Source organism: Capra hircus, chromosome 17, assembly GCF_001704415.2.
Source record: "Capra hircus breed San Clemente chromosome 17, ASM170441v1, whole genome shotgun sequence".
Classification (NCBI taxonomy): domain Eukaryota; kingdom Metazoa; phylum Chordata; class Mammalia; order Artiodactyla; family Bovidae; genus Capra; species Capra hircus.
In genome coordinates, this window is record NC_030824.1 from 12,359,958 (window position 1) to 12,375,998 (window position 16,041).

Genomic DNA, 16,041 nt, shown 5'->3' on the forward strand with positions numbered 1-16,041 from the left:
GAAAAGAATTTCCCTGAATCAAGAAACAGAAGCACAGCAGCTACTAAACACTTCTCTAATTCTCATCCATTTAGTTGAGAAATACACTGTCAATTGAAACATGAGGCTAATGTATCATAGAAAACATGGCAATGAAGGTCATTTTCCTTTGTAAATAGCAAACACTCATTAGTAAGTATACAGGGAAAAACCATACCCGCAACTATTCTCCTGATATTCAGGGTGAATCTCCGAGTCAGCTGTGCTAAAAAATGTCAGATGAATACCATGACAATCTTGAGATGATAAAGAACTTCACAGTCTTCCTGGACCATCAAATTATTCTAACATCTTTGCTTTGAATTTTACCCTATTATGATCTGAAAGATGAGCTAACAATGCAACGACCCCCTCAGGGTTTGGTCACACAACGGTGCCATGTGACTGATCCTCTTCATGTAGTAATAAAAGGCATGTCAGTAAACCACCACCCAGACAGAACGAAAAACACATACTTGGACTGGGTTCTGTTGAGGATGCATTCCTTCCAGACTCGATGGACCATATGATTGTGGAGTTTTGGAGGAATCTTCCCCGACCTCTTTGGACTGTGCATAGTTAGCATCCCCCCGTCTTGGGAGCCTAGGTGACTGACAGCACTCTGCGTACCTCCACTCTCACCTAGGAGAGAAAACACAATACGGAAGGTCAGAATTTTCTGAAAAGGCCTCCTAGTGCACAGACTGCTCAGGGGATCTTCCCGACCCAGGGGTCAAACTTGGGTCTCTGGCATTGCAGCCAGATTCTTTACCATCTGAGCCAGCAGGGCAGCCCCTTATTTATTTAACATAGACATTTGATTGTTGAAACTGATCACGGCAGCTTTGCTGCTACCCCTGACAATAATGCTATCCATAGCTATGAGTAAATCTGCGTCAGTATAGCTTTCAGTCACATTAATACCCGCACTCACATACCCACAATGGCATATCCATCAGGAGGCATTCCTACTCAGAGGTTCTGGAGATGACTTACACAGGAGGATTGAAACACGACAGCATTAAAGATATAAACATGCAGGGATTGTCTGAGTTTTTAAATCTCAATGCAGTAAATGAGTTTCAAGACAGAAGAAAACAGCAGAGGGAGCTTTATGCTCACATAGCTAAATGGCTGCGTAGCAACTGCACACTGTCCTGGGTAGGAGAGAGAAATCCTTAACAAGGTCAAATTTCAAATCCGTGTGTGGAACTCTTCATCCTTATGCCTGACACCACCTATGCAAGCTAATACTAAAAAAAATGAGAGACTAACTCCACATTTTATATCAGAGGATTAGAAATCCACTGGTTTCTAATATTTCCACTTAGATTTTCCAACTGTACTTGGCATGCAATACATTTTCAGTGGCACGCATGCTAAGTCGCTCTGTCATGTCCCACTCTGCAACCCGATGGACTGCGGCCCACCAGACTCCTCTGTCCACGGGATTCTCCAGGCAAGAATACTGGAGTGGGCTGCCACTTCCTCCTTCAGGGCCATTTTCTATTATGCCTACTCTAACTGTTGATACGATTAGTTATTGGTTGTAAATATTTTACTACTTTCATCTCATACAAGACAAATAATGAAGTCAATTTTCAGTATTAAATTCTGACTCGATTACTTTTATCTATTTGATTTCATAAACATATTGAGGGTTTTATTCCTGATAGAATTATGATGCAAATTATCTCAACTGAAATAATTTTAAAGTGCTCTGAAATGGTTCACTTTCATGTGAAAAAGAAAGAAGCAACCTAATATTACAAACTAATATTTCTTGGTATCAATGCAAAACAACCATTGTATGGAACTGACTGGTTAGTCTCAGCTCCACTTTTTTTTTAATAAATAAAGCAAACCCCAATGCTTACATTCTTACGAACTGAAGCTTTCTTGTTCCCCAGAAAAGTACTGTTATAATATAAATAAGATAGATTAACAGAGACAAGAAATTTGATCTTTCATTGCTATCTTTTAATCTTAAAAGTTCTCTGTCTTGGCTCACAGGACAAAATATTTCATTTTGACTTTACAATGGATTTTCAAATGCCTATTATAAAACTAGGCAAAGTAAAGCAACAAACAGAAGTAGACAGCACAGCCCTCTGACCTCAAACACTCAACAGTATAACCAAACAGACTATCAGTCCATGGTATCATAAGGGAATTATTTGTGACCAAAACAGGAGAGGTTGTGGGGAAAGCCAGCCAGACTCTTTTCTGATTAAACGTAGGTTAATATTTTTCAGTAGCTTTTAATGATTTAACTAAAATGTGGGTGGTATCTTATATGGAATTAAATGAGACTTGTATTACATGTTGTTAAATGCATATTCAATGCTGCTTCTCAAATTATCTCCATAAACAGAAGACGCAAGCTGATCTATCTATTCACGCAAGCCAGAATTCTGGCCCTCCCAGGTCCTGTGTCAATCTAGGAGACTTGGCCACTTTAAGGGGCAAAGTAACCCCCTTTGTCCGATGCCCAGAAAAGCATGGCAGTGTTCAATATCATTCAAGTACAGAGTGATGAGGCTGAGCAGGATTCTCGCAGATGGAGCATTAGGAGTCCTAAGCTGTAATTTGATGTTATGATGTATAAAGCTGGACAAATTAATTTTATGACAAATACATCAGTCACTCTCATTTAGTGTTTCTGTTTTAGGAAATAAGGAGACATCAAGAGATTTATTCACCCAGGGTGTCGCACAATGATATACACAGAGTTAGAGGGGAAGAAATCTAAAGATCTACAGTTGGAAAAGTACACACCTGAAATCCACCAGAATATAATATTTTTTTCTGAATTATGAATTTAAGAGTTCTGAACTAACCAAAGGTCAAGGCATCACACACACAGTAGGCCTTCAATTTTAAGCTGAACACAAATTTTACTAAATCCCAGGGAAAACAGTAACAAATGTAAACAAAAACTGATGACTTCTGTAGTTTGTTAAAAATCCAAACTTGCATATGAAATATGATTAACATTTTTTAAAATACTGACAATTCTAGACTTATTAATCTATCTTCTCTATGATGTTATTATAATTATAAAAAGACTATACAAGGGTTTTTCTGCTTTTTCAGTCTAAAAGTGGTTTTAATAAAAATCAACTGATGGCAAATCCTTTCACAAGGGATCATCCAAATTCTCTGCTCTACTGTATTCAGAGCTGGATGTAGTACATTTTTTCACCATCTTAGCAACTACAAGGCTCTTAAAAACAAAGGCAAAGAATTTCCTGGCAGTCCAATGGTTAGGACTCTGTGCTTCCATTGCAAGGGGCACAGGTTCAATCCCTGGTGGCAGAACTAAGATTCTGTAAGCCGTGTAGGCCAGCCACAACAACCCCCCAAAACCCCAAACCCCTAAGGTTACATGTTCATTTCTATGTCCCTCACACAATATCTGGGTTATTCCTTCCAGATAACTTAATGTGTGTGCTATGTTGCTTCAGCTGTGTCTGACTCTTTGTGACCCTATGGACTTAGCCCGCCAGGCTCCCCTGTCCATGGGATTCTCCAGGCAAGAACACTGGAGTGGGTTGCCATGCCCTCCTTCAGGGGATCTTCCCAACTCAGGGATCGAACCCATGTCTCTTATATCCCCCTGCATTGGCAGGCGGATTCTTTACCACTAGCGCCACCTGGGAAGCTGATAACAATACTGTGTGTTAACACTGGAGTTCTGAGCACTTCTTTGAATTCTTGTCCTACTGTTTGTATATTGCTTTACTGTTTATCAAGCACTGTCAGGTACACGATCTAACATGTGTAACAGTCCTGGAAACTATATAGAATTTAACAGAGAAGGAAACTGGTGTTCAAAACAAGTATGAGAATTAAATAAGGTCACTCATCTAGTAAAAACTAAAGCTAGGTTTTAAAAGGTGTGTTCAATCACAAAGTCTATACTTTTCCCCAATATGTTATTTAACCATGCACATTTATGGAATGTCACTACACGTCAAGCACTATGGCAGCAATTTTTAAATACTACCTTATTTCATTCTCATGAAAATTACCACGTGATGAACATGTATCATGCTTGATAGTCTGTTTTCAAAGTTTAGAGGATAAGACTTTGTTTACTGATGTTCCTGCCAATATGGCCCACATTAAATACCTATAAATAATCTTACTTCAGCTCAAGTATGATGATTATCCTTTTCTTAGTGACCATATTTTCAATTAAAATGAAGTCAACTGTAACAACAAAAAAGTTAATATAGAATATATACTACTCGACAAAGGAAACATCTTCCCAATTTAAATAATTTCTGAATTTTCTCAAGAAGGAAAAATGTTGAAATGGACAAATTTTTCAAGTTAATTAATATCTGTCATTAGTGTAGACATTATTGAAAGGACAAAGCATTTATTCAGAGCTCTTGGATGTCAGACTAACTTTATAACAAGGAAAGAGAATTCACCCAAGACTTGTCCTTGTCTGGCAACAGACAACTGGGCAAGCACGTCAACTATTCTCTCATTTAGTATTTTTCACATCTCATCTCCTGATTGCATGTGTGTGCATGCATGCACATCAGTGTAAAAGGGTAGATGCATGTGTAGAACTGAAGAGAAACAACGAAGGTGTTTAACTGGAGTAGAGACTAATAGACACGATTAAAATTCTGAAGCACATCAATCGTTTACAATTTTCCTTCTCTATTTTGTAAAATCCCACATTAGTCTATTTCCATCTCTTCCACCAGTAATTTCTCCGTGTGTTTTCTCATCTGTTCCGTGGCAGGGGTGCTACATGACTTTCTGAAATCTCTTACCCCCAGGATGTTCCTGGATCGTACTCACCCATGACAGCCTGTTCTGGAGAAGTGGGTGGGGTGAGAGGCATCCCGCAGTTACTCGGGTCCTTCACGCTCCCAAGCCCCTGCTGCCCAACTGTAATATGGCCCCCGGTACTGGCCACACTCTGAGGAACTGGGATGTCATTCTGAGAGATCAGCACAAAAGCTGAAGGATAAACCATCCGAACACCACCTGTGAGGAGAGCGAGCGAGAGAACAGGCCTGAGAAAAAGGTCATGCCAGACTGCCAAATTATTATTCCAGTGGTCAGAGTCAAAGCTCACTAGTAAAAATGAGACACTCATTAGGTACTGCCAAAAGTGATAGGTTCCATCCTTTCATAAGTTAATAGCTATTTAAACATGTGTTCCAACATTATCATAATAGCATTTGGAATACAGGGACCATTGGTGCTTCAGGCAAGATAACTACTCAGCAAATACCACTGTGTCAAGAGAATTCAAAAAGATGGGAAAATTATGGAGATTATTTTTGATGAATCTGAATGATTATCTTTTTAAATTAAGCAAGGTGAAGAAGACAGAATTAAGTTCTTCAGGCAAAACATTTTCTCTTACCAACAATTACTTCTACTGCCACGGGGAAATCATCATCATATCCCAACTCTTCCTCTCCTTTCATTTCTTCTTTCTTTTTCAGCACCATTGGGTAGAAATACTGCCATTCCTCTATCAACTTACGGGTGGCTGGGTCTGACATCTTGTATGCTTGGCCTGTTAGCGTGCCGTTTAAGCCATAAGGACTTACCAGCACTAAAGCAGACAGGAGAAACATATGTTAGGCATCAGAGTAATCATTTCTACTTAGGTGTAATGCTACATACACGGTAGTTTTAGGGTGAGGCATACTATCATTTGATGTATACTGCTCTTTATTTCCTAACTCCTTTTTAAGTGTTTTTAAAAATTTCTTTTTTCTAGTTTTAGTACTTTTTATATGCCTCTCAACTCAAACCAATTTTTGAAGGAAATCAAATGGGAGGAGATATAATTAACACCATCAGACAAGTACATCAACACACAATACATAAGCTATCTATATGTAAGCTATCTATATATTATCTATACATTAAAGCATATAAAAATCAATTTGGTAATAGCTCATACAGTGTGAATACTGAATCTTCTATGACAGAAGACCATTCAATACATATATCCTGAAACCAGCCTGGGACCTGAATGCTCTCCCTATGATTTCCTGAGACTTCCTAAATATTTGAGGTAATTTAAAAATAATATATAAATAAAATGTCTGTTGGCAGAAAAGTATTAATGTACCAAATCTGAAACATAATGTAATGTATAAGTTCAGTTACAACAATTTTAGAGGTCTGCTGATTAAACAACTCTAAAATAAAATTTATGTTACATAAAGTAAAGGACTTAAAAAGTCTTTCTCTCTAATTCTTTCACTGTTTGACCTTGATGTCATTTTCACTGAGCTAGACACAAAAATGCAGTTAACATAACACTGTATAACTCAGTTCTTATTCTCACAGTGAGTATTTCTACATTTCAAATAACACTTTTCTAGGGATAAAAGTCACTTTTCCTTGATCCTGACTTATAAAAACAAATCTCAGCATAAACATTCACTGGGAGGTCCTTTTTGGGAGACAGTTTTTTTCTTAACTGCTGGATGATATACCACATCAATCAAGACAGAGATGGTTAAAGACATCACATATTTTGTGTTGCCTTCTGCTATTCTGTATGGATACAAATGGAGAAATACTAAGCAACACAGCGAATCAAGGGCAATTTTCCTGTTTTAACACTTCTAAGAAATCCCCACATCAATATGATTAATTATGTTCACTATAATTGTCTATATACCAACACCTGCCCTAAGAATGTACCTTCTCTACACCAATCATGGGAAATAAGCAGGATAATGCCCCACAAAGTCTTCCATAATTCAAGATATTAGTAACAAACCAATAATATGTAAAGTAAGTAGTCTACAAGGACCAAGTACGGCCAATATTATCTTTCCCAACTTAGGTTAGTCATCTTTTCTCATGACTAGTAATTCCTTTTGTTACTTTAAGTAAATGCTTTGGGCTCCACGAAATCTAAAGTCAGGTGATCCTCAGCACTTTCAGAGTCAAGGAAATATAGTGTTTAAATAATCCTGACAGTCCACAAAATGAGCATATTTTACAACTCAAGTGTACAGTTTGAGAACTGGGCTGTTTTGAATAATATAGCAGTTCATACACAAAACATCCAAAAAACTACAGAATAATAAAATACACAGTTTAAAATGTGTTGCTAGATGGAGGAAAATGCAGGCAATAATCAGGACAAAATTACATGAAGCTCAGTGTTCTTTTTTACCTTAAAAAAAAAAAGGCTTAACAATCTTTAGGGCAAGAAAAAGCTGCTTTCATCAAATTAACTTGCAATCATTTGTATAAGACCAAAAACCAATATAAATAATATGGAGGCTAAACACTCATTTGACTATTATATCAATAAAATACTTTAGTCAATTTTAATAAAAATATTTTTTAAATTACATTTTGTGATATACTAAGGCTATTTCAACCAGGCATCTCTAGAATTGATAAGATTAAGCAAACAAAAAATGTTTCTATATGGTTCAATTTAATATTATAACATTTAAAAAGAGTTATTCACAGAAAATTATGAATTCCAAAGACAAAACCAAAGCTTTAGAATATGTAGTTAGAAAAAAGAAACATGGTGTTATTTTGCTGATATCTAGGTAATCAGTCGAGCATTCATGAAAATATGAATGTAAGTTAAATTATAACCAAATATCTACAACCAATGCAGTCCAAAATTAAAAGAAAATAAGGTATTAATAAAGAAAGTACAGACCATGCAACTCCAGGAATTTGATTTTGGTTAAAATTTCAAAGAGTACAAAGCTTAATAGTAACTCTCTGTTAGTCATTACAGTCCTAAAACCATAGGACAAAGAAAACAAGGAAGATCTTTAACTTATAAGATTTTTGATCTTCAGGAAATCCTCCACACTTTATTCTTTGACACACTTAAGACCATGTTGTAGCTGAGAGAAGCTTTCAGTAAAAAAATGAGCAAGCTATCATCACTTACTTGTGATCTTCCCTTTCTTCTTCAGAAACTAACCCTTCCTGCTTAGCTCAACATGTCCATTTCAGATACTACCTCATTCCATGAGACTTCACTGGGCAAGGTGGCTGTCCACCAGGTAGGGAGCAGTGGAGAGGAGAGACATCACTGTCTACTTACCTTGAAATGGTGCAGGTGAAGACTGAGCCATGTGGATATGCTCCTCATTGATCAAATAAATTGGCTGGTGTTGGGCAATCTCCACACTTGTGCATACATTACTTTCCCCATGAAGAAAGAATGTGAACGCACAGGACAAATGCTCACTAGAAGAAGACAAAATGAGAAACTCAGCCCTGCATTTCGGTGGGAAATAAATAGGTGCTAGAGACAGGAACACAGATGGGACACAGCTTTACTTTATCGAGCATCCACCACAGCCTGCCCTGGATGATATTAACACGCACAAACTTTCCATTGGCTGTGGACAAATAACAACAATGGTAATTAAAGATGCCAGATAAGAGAAAGTTAGGTCTCACCGCAAAACTGGAAACGACTGTGCAGAACGCTTTCTGCTTCCTTTGCACAGTCTCCAACTATAAGCTCCTAAGGACAGGAAAAGAGTAACGTTTTTCTACCTTCTTGTGTATTACTATCTGAACTGGCTTTTAAATGACTAGGAACAATGACAAAGTTGTTTTGCTTGTGTTTGGTATGACATAACAGTAAGATCAAATTTACAATCTTATACCATTACAATAAGGTTATTAAACTTATTGAGCTAAAGGTAGCAATTAAGAACACTGCTATATGTTAGTTTCCAATACAACTGCTAAGATAATACGTTTCTAAATGGACTGGCAATTGACTATATTTAATTTTCACAATTTACCTCTGATCACAAAATTTTATTAAAGCATTCCACTTCTCCATTTTCCACACAATTTGCTAAACACTGAAAAAATGATATGTCTTGGAGAAAAATAATTTCAAAATTACTATAGTGGCACATTCTTTCAAAGTTGTTAACTTTGGCCTTAAGTCACCCATAACATCTCCATTTCTCAGGACAGCTTATAGGAACATTTGCCCAATGAACCAAAATCACTATATTCTAGGCAACCACCATTTGAAAACTCATCTTCCAAGATTTCCTTCTTTTCAAAAGTTCTCTAAAATATTATAAAGTGTATTTTGAGTACCACTCAAAAAATTAAAATTTAAGTATAAAATTATAATGATTTTGGAAAACTGAAATAAAAATGACAATATTTTCACTCTATTCCTACAGGGAAGCATATATTAATATAGTCTTCCTTGACAAGTACGTTGCAATGATCTGAGAAAATTTTGTGTTTTACTGGAATGCGCAGCTTCCTCAATAGGACAGACATACCTAAACTTGATATTTGGGTATTTAGCGCAACAGAGTAATCGTAAGATAATAAATTTAAACATCTCCTTAGCACCTTATGTCTAAGTTTGAAGTTCACAAAGAGGAAACAGTGCATGTAATTTAAATATATACAAGTATACAGGAGTGTCAACAACATGCTGGCCTCCATTTATGGAAATGACACTGAACACACAGAATCCCCCAAGCACAACATTATGCCAGGCATGTAAGATACCAACATATGCATCAACTGACTCTGGACTGGTCATTTTCGTTTGTAAAATCCAGTAGAGAAGGAGGATCTGACATACCCCTCTCGTGCTTATTAACCCATGCAGTCATCCGAATATTTATAAGGCCACTGGTGAGAGTTACAGATTCTGAGTACAGCCCAGAGCGCACTTGCTCTTCCACTGAATCCCAACTGTGCATGAACATAAACACAACCTACCTTTGTCTATCAATTAGGAAGTCAGAATGGTACAAGAAGTCTGAACAGTGACAATGAATAAAATATGGTTCATGTCCTCAAGGAGTGTATAAACTAAGGCTGACATAAATGCTTATCAGTACAATAAAGTCAAGTACAGAAACAGAAAATCAAAATGCCATGGGAAGGCTAAAGTGTACTGATTTTTTCAATTTTGAAGTCCAAATGCTTCAAAGAAGAAATCAGATGAATGTTTGATTTCAGTATAGAGAGAAAAGAAAAAGTAAGAGATGGAATATAAGGCAAGGAATAGATGTAGTTAGGAACAGGATATAGCTTAGAAATTCTAAAAGGAGGAGAGACAGGACATGATGGGAAAGGAGTCTGAAAAAAGAAGTCAGAGGTCACCCTTGAGACAACCAAAAGTCTTACCATTTGAAAAATAGCAGGGAGCCAATTTAAGGTTTGGTTTTTAAAAGTTGGCTCAATCTAAAGAATCGAGATTAAAAACCTCAAAATAGAATTCAATCTGAATTTGCTATGTTCCAAAAGAGGCTCAGAGGTTAAAGCGTCTGCCTGCAATGCAGGAGACCTGGGTTCGATCCCTGGGTCAGGAAGATCCCCTGGAGAAGGAAATGGTAACCCACTCCAGTGTCCTTGCCTGGAGAATCCCATGGAAAGAGGAGCCTGGTGGGCTACAGTCCACGGGGTCGCAAAGAGTCGGACATGACTGAGCGACTTCACTTCACTTCATAAAAGACACAGAGAAACACAAATGAAAACAGTAGGAAGTGAATCAATGACCTATTTCCTATATTGGTAACTTTTAAAAACAAAACATTTTTTTTTTCTAAAGAGACAAAACTACACAAGAAAAACAGCAAGTTATGGGAGAAACAGAACAGAAGCCACCAGTAACTACATAATGTTTGGTAAGTTACTTCGCTGTTCCGATCACAGCTTCCTCATATGTCAAGTCAGATGCTGGCACAAACTGCTGCCCCTTCACCCCGAGAAATTCCCATTCAGAAGGTCTAGAATGAGCCCCAAGAATCTGCATTTCCATCCAATTCTCAGTGCTGCTGCTGCTACTCCTAGCTCAAGGTTCATGCTTCGAGAATCACTGAACTTTATGGCACATAAATCCTTCTCAGCTGTAAAATTCTTTTTTTCCCCTAAGATTACAAGAAACAAGAGGGCAAGGAGGACGATACTGATGACCTAAGGAGACTTTTGCCACTTCTAAGACCACACAGATAGAATTTACAGCATTGCCCATAACAGTTAACAACTGTAAACACATAAAACGCCCGATTGTAAAGGGCTGGTTAACTAAGCTATGATACATCCTTACAAGATAATACTGTGTAACCACTTAAAAGAAAATACTGATACATAAAAACCTACTACATAAACCCATAAAAGATGAGGAAAAAAATAAGGTACAAAATTGTTGTGAATCATATACACCCATCTGTATAAATCTGTACAAAAATGCGAGAGTGGGGAGAAAAATATATGCACACACAATCTGCTTACCCTGGCATAAAATTTCTCTGGAAGGATTCACTTTAAAAACCTAATAATTTTGGCTGCCTTAGGGGAATGCAGTGGTATGACTAGGGGATAAAGAAAGGATTCTCAATAGTCTTTTCTACTTTTTGAATGTGGGGCCAGGGGTCACACAGAAGGTAATGGAGGCAGGATCTGAAGGAAGCCCCTGCCTCCCGTCCTGTGCAGTGCCTGCTGGCCCAACTAGAGGAACCCACAGCCTTTCATCTCACCACATTTGGCTCTTAGTTGCAGCCTGCTGAGATCATCTTTGATTCTGAGTCTGTTATCTAACATGCTGGATATTTAATCAGCAAGCATCAATATCTTTATCCATGTCAGTGTTAAAAATGGTGAATGAGACTATACTGAGGAAAGAATCCTGAGTCACTTTATCAGGTAATTTTCCAGTTACAAATTCTCCCAAGTGCTGCTACTCATGTACAGTTTCTTGTCTACAAAGGACAATCTGAAAGATGACTATGTCAAATGTCTTTATAAAATGCAGACACATAACTACTACCGTATTACCCTGATCTAGAAACCTGCCTAAAACTCAAATTTAGGTTGTCTGATATAAAAGTTAACTCTCCTTATTTTACAGATGAGAAGATAAGGATAAAAAGTATGGCCTGCAAATGCCACTCCTTTTTTTTTTTTTTTTTTGCAAATGCCACTCTTAAAAGCACAGGTGGAATTAGACTTGAAATTTAGGGATCCTTCCTCTCCTTTTCACCATATACCTGTCTGCTGCTGCACACACCTCACTTCCCCAGAATGCTAGAGGACTACAGCTTTCCTTTTCTCAAGAGTAGTCTTGATTTCCACAGCCTTACCTGCTCTTCACTAGACACACTACTCCTTTAGGGCTCCCTTGTCTTTCTCCCTCTATTGACTAAGGTCAAATAATCAACATGTAAATAAAATGATTAGTATAATAGTAGTACTACTACTGATATCACTAAATAACCTATCTATAAATAACTCTGGTGTTATGAAGAAGAAAACTGTAAGGTGAATTTGGAAATACAGGTATAATGTGTTCACAATCAAAAAGATAAAGATCATCTGAATGGCTGAAAAATACTAAATCCATCTGCATAATACTTACACCAGACATGCAAAATTAAACCACATACATGGACATCACCAGATAGTCAACACCGAAATCAGACTGATAATAGTCTTTGCAGCCAAAGATGGAGAAGCTCTATATAGTCAGCAAAAACAAGACTGGGAGCTGACTGTGGCTCAGATAATGAATTCCTCATTGCCAAATTCAGACTTAAATTGAAGAAAGTGGGGAAAACCACTAGACCATTCAGGTATGACCTAAATCAAATCCCTTATGATTATACAGTGGAAGTGAGAAATAGATTTAAGGGACTAGATCTCATAGACAGAGTGCCTGATGAACTATGGACGGAGGTTTGTGACACTGTATAGGAGACAGGGATGAACACCAAGAAAAAGAAATGCAAAAAAGCAAAATGGCTGTCTCAGGAGGCCTTACAAATAGCTGTGAAAAGAAGAGAAACGAAAAGCAAAGGAGAAAAGGAAAGATATACCCATTTGAATGCAGAGTTCCAAAGAATAGCAAGGAGAGATAAGAAAGCCTTCCTCAGCAATCAATGCAAAGAATACAGGAAAATAATAGAACGGGAAAGACTAGAGGTCTCTTCCAGAAAATTAGAGATACCAAGGGAACATTTCATTCAATAAAGGACAGAAATGGTATGGACCTATAACAGAAGCAGAAGATAGTAAGGAGAGGTGGTAAGAATACACAGAAGAACTGTACAAAAAAGATCTTCACGACCCAGATAATCATGATGGTGTGATCACTCACCTAGAGCCAGACATCCTGGAATATGAAGTCAAGTGGGACTTACGATGCATCACTAAAAACAAAGCTAGTGGAAGTGGTGGAATTCCAGTTGAGCTCTTTCAAATCCTAAATGATGGTGCTGTTAAAGTGCTGCACTCAATATGCCAGCACATTTGGAAAACTCAGTAGTGGCCACAGGACTGGAAAAGGTCAGTTTTCATTCCAATCCCAAAGAAAGGCAATGCCAAATAATGCTCAAACTACTGCACAATTGTACTCATCTCACATGCTAGCAAAGGAATGCTCAAAATTCTCCAAGCCAGGCTTCAGCAATACATGAACCGTGAACTTCCAGACATTCAAGCTGGATTTAGAAAAGGCAGAGGAACCAGAGATCAAATTGCCAACATCTGCTGGATCACTGAAAAAGCAAAAGAGTTCCAGAAAAACATCTGTTTCTGCTTTATTGACCATGTCAAAGGCTTTGACTGTGTGCATCCGAATAAACTGGAAAATTCTGAAAGAGATGGGAATACTGGACCACCTGACCTGCTTCTTGAGAAATCTGTATGCAGGTCAGGAAGCAACAGTTAGAACTGGACATGGAACAACAGACTGGTTCCAAATAGGAAAAGGAGTCCGTCAAGGCTGTATATTGTCACCCTGCTTATTTAACTTATATGCAGAGTACATCATGAGAAACGCTGGACTGGAAGAAGCACAAGCTGGAATCAAGATTGCCCAGAGAAATATCAATAGCCTCAGATATGCAGATGATACCACCCTTATGGCAGAAAATGAAGAAGAACTAAAGAGCCTCTTGATGAAAGTGAAAGAGGAGAGTGAAAAAGTTGGCTTAAAGCTCAACATTCAGAAAACTAAGATCATGGCATCCGGTCCCCTCACTTCATGGGAAATGATGGGGAAACAGTGGAAACAGTGGCTGCAGTGGAATCACTGCAGATGGTGACTGCAGCCATGAAATTAAAAGACGCTTACTCCTTGGAAGGAAAGTTATTACCAACCTAGACAGCATACTGAAAAGCAGAGACATTACTTCGCCAACAAAGGTCCGTCTAGTCAAGGCTATGGTTTTTCATGTAAGGATGTGAAAGTTGGACTGTGAAGAAAGCTGAGTGCTGAAGAATTGATGCTTTTGAACTGTGGTGTTGGAGAAGACTCTTGAGAGTCCCTTGGATTGCAAGGAGATCAACCAGTCCATCCTAAAGGAGATCAGTTCTGGGTGTTCACCAGAAGGACTGATGTTTAAGCTGAAACTCCAATACTTTAGCCACCTGATGCAAAGAGCTGACTCATTTGAAAAGACCCTGATGCTGGGAAAGATTGAGGGCAGGAGGAGCAGGGGACAACAGAGGATGAGATGTTGGATGGCATCACTGATTCAATGGATCTGAGTCTGGGTAAACTCCAGGAGTTGGTGATGGACAGGGAGGCCTGGTGTGCTGTGGTTCATGGGGTCGCAAAGAGTCGGACAGGACTAAGTGATTGAACTGAACAAAAAAAGTAGCAAGTGATATTGCAGGTGAATACAAATAAAAATGAAGCTGGTATAGAAATACTAGTAAACAGAACATTTTTAAAACTTAGGTTCATCTTTATAGAATAATGAACAGAGAAATTCACTAAGAAATTTAAACAATCTTGAGTGTGCATGTACACAGCCATATGGTATACAATATTACTCAGAAATAGATAAAGAAAAACATGGCAGAATTACAAGGAGAAACTGACAAATCTTTAATTGATAAGTATTTCTGCTGGGGTCCTGCCCTGGTGGATCCAGGGAATTCGAAGGGCAGACTGCATAGGCGAGGAAAACTTATTTATTTAGAAATATAAGAGAAATTAAGAAGAAACAATATAGTAGGAAAATTTAGTGGAGAAAAGAGGCTGAATAACTTGGTTTACGGGGAAAGCTAATAAAACCTCAGGACAAGAGATTTGCACCATCTACGTTGGGCCACCGGCACCCGTTTGAATATCGGAGGGTACCCCGCCTTGGGCTCCCTCTCTCACGGATTTTATAATCCAGGGCAAGTAAGTAGATGTGGTGAGCCTCCCCACTCCAGATGGGAATTCAGCCTGAAAAAGAAAGGGAGGAAGAGGGAGAAAGCGAGAGAGAGACACGGGGGAAACCAGATTTCCAAGAAACTAGTTCGAGAGACTAGTCCGAGAAATTGGTCCTTCCTTTATTGTTCAGAAGGCTTTTTATACTTTTTGATCGTACATAGAGATCAATGGGTAACACAAAATTATGCAGCGTCAGCAGCCCTGACTCTTATCGAGACCAAGCTTTCTCTCTGCATACTTAGTCGTATACACAAGTCTTAGGTGATTTACATCATCTTCCAGCCAGAAGGCTAACATTTTATGGCCCTTTTCTGATAAGGGTTTGTCAACCAGAAGACTTATTTGTCTTAAAAATGTTGTTCTTCCCCAAGTCTGGTGCCACTCTCAGAAAGCACTAAATACAGTTACATTCTTACATAGCAAGGATACAACAATTTATAATAAGTAAAGGGAGTACAGTGATTTATAATAAAGAGAAAAGTAATTAACTCAAAAGTCTAGTGTTGCTAACATCAAAACTACTATATTCCTATTTCTGCATCCCAATTACATTGATTAATATCCTCCCAGGTGCCTAAAAGATAAAGAATATGGAGGCCTGGCAGCAGTCATTGAGTCAACAGTGAAAACCCGTCACCAATATAATTTTTAGCTCTTTAGAAAAGGCTCTGTATCTTTAAGATGCTTTAAGCTTTGTGCCTCTCGCGGTTGGGGGGCTGTAAGCAAGTCACAAATTGTAAAAGTCCGGGGGAAACTTTCAGGCAAGTTAGAGAGCCATCAGAGGGGTTTGAGCTGAAATATTCCTTTCATATGCAGGAGAC

At 38.1% G+C, this 16,041-nt stretch overlaps 1 protein-coding gene across 2 annotated transcripts in view; it reads right to left on the reverse strand.

The window, feature by feature from the left end:
* MED13L (mediator complex subunit 13 like) overlaps positions 1 to 16,041 on the reverse strand; it is a 281,427-nt gene that overhangs the window by 53,963 nt on the left and 211,423 nt on the right. For both annotated transcript variants that reach the window (XM_018061210.1, XM_018061209.1), the window contains exons 5-8: positions 8,102 to 8,247; positions 5,417 to 5,611; positions 4,843 to 5,031; positions 495 to 660 (exon numbers count right to left, since the gene is read on the reverse strand). In XM_018061210.1, the coding sequence (XP_017916699.1) occupies positions 495 to 660; positions 4,843 to 5,031; positions 5,417 to 5,611; positions 8,102 to 8,247 (696 nt within the window). The remainder of the gene's footprint in view (positions 1 to 494; positions 661 to 4,842; positions 5,032 to 5,416; positions 5,612 to 8,101; positions 8,248 to 16,041) is intronic.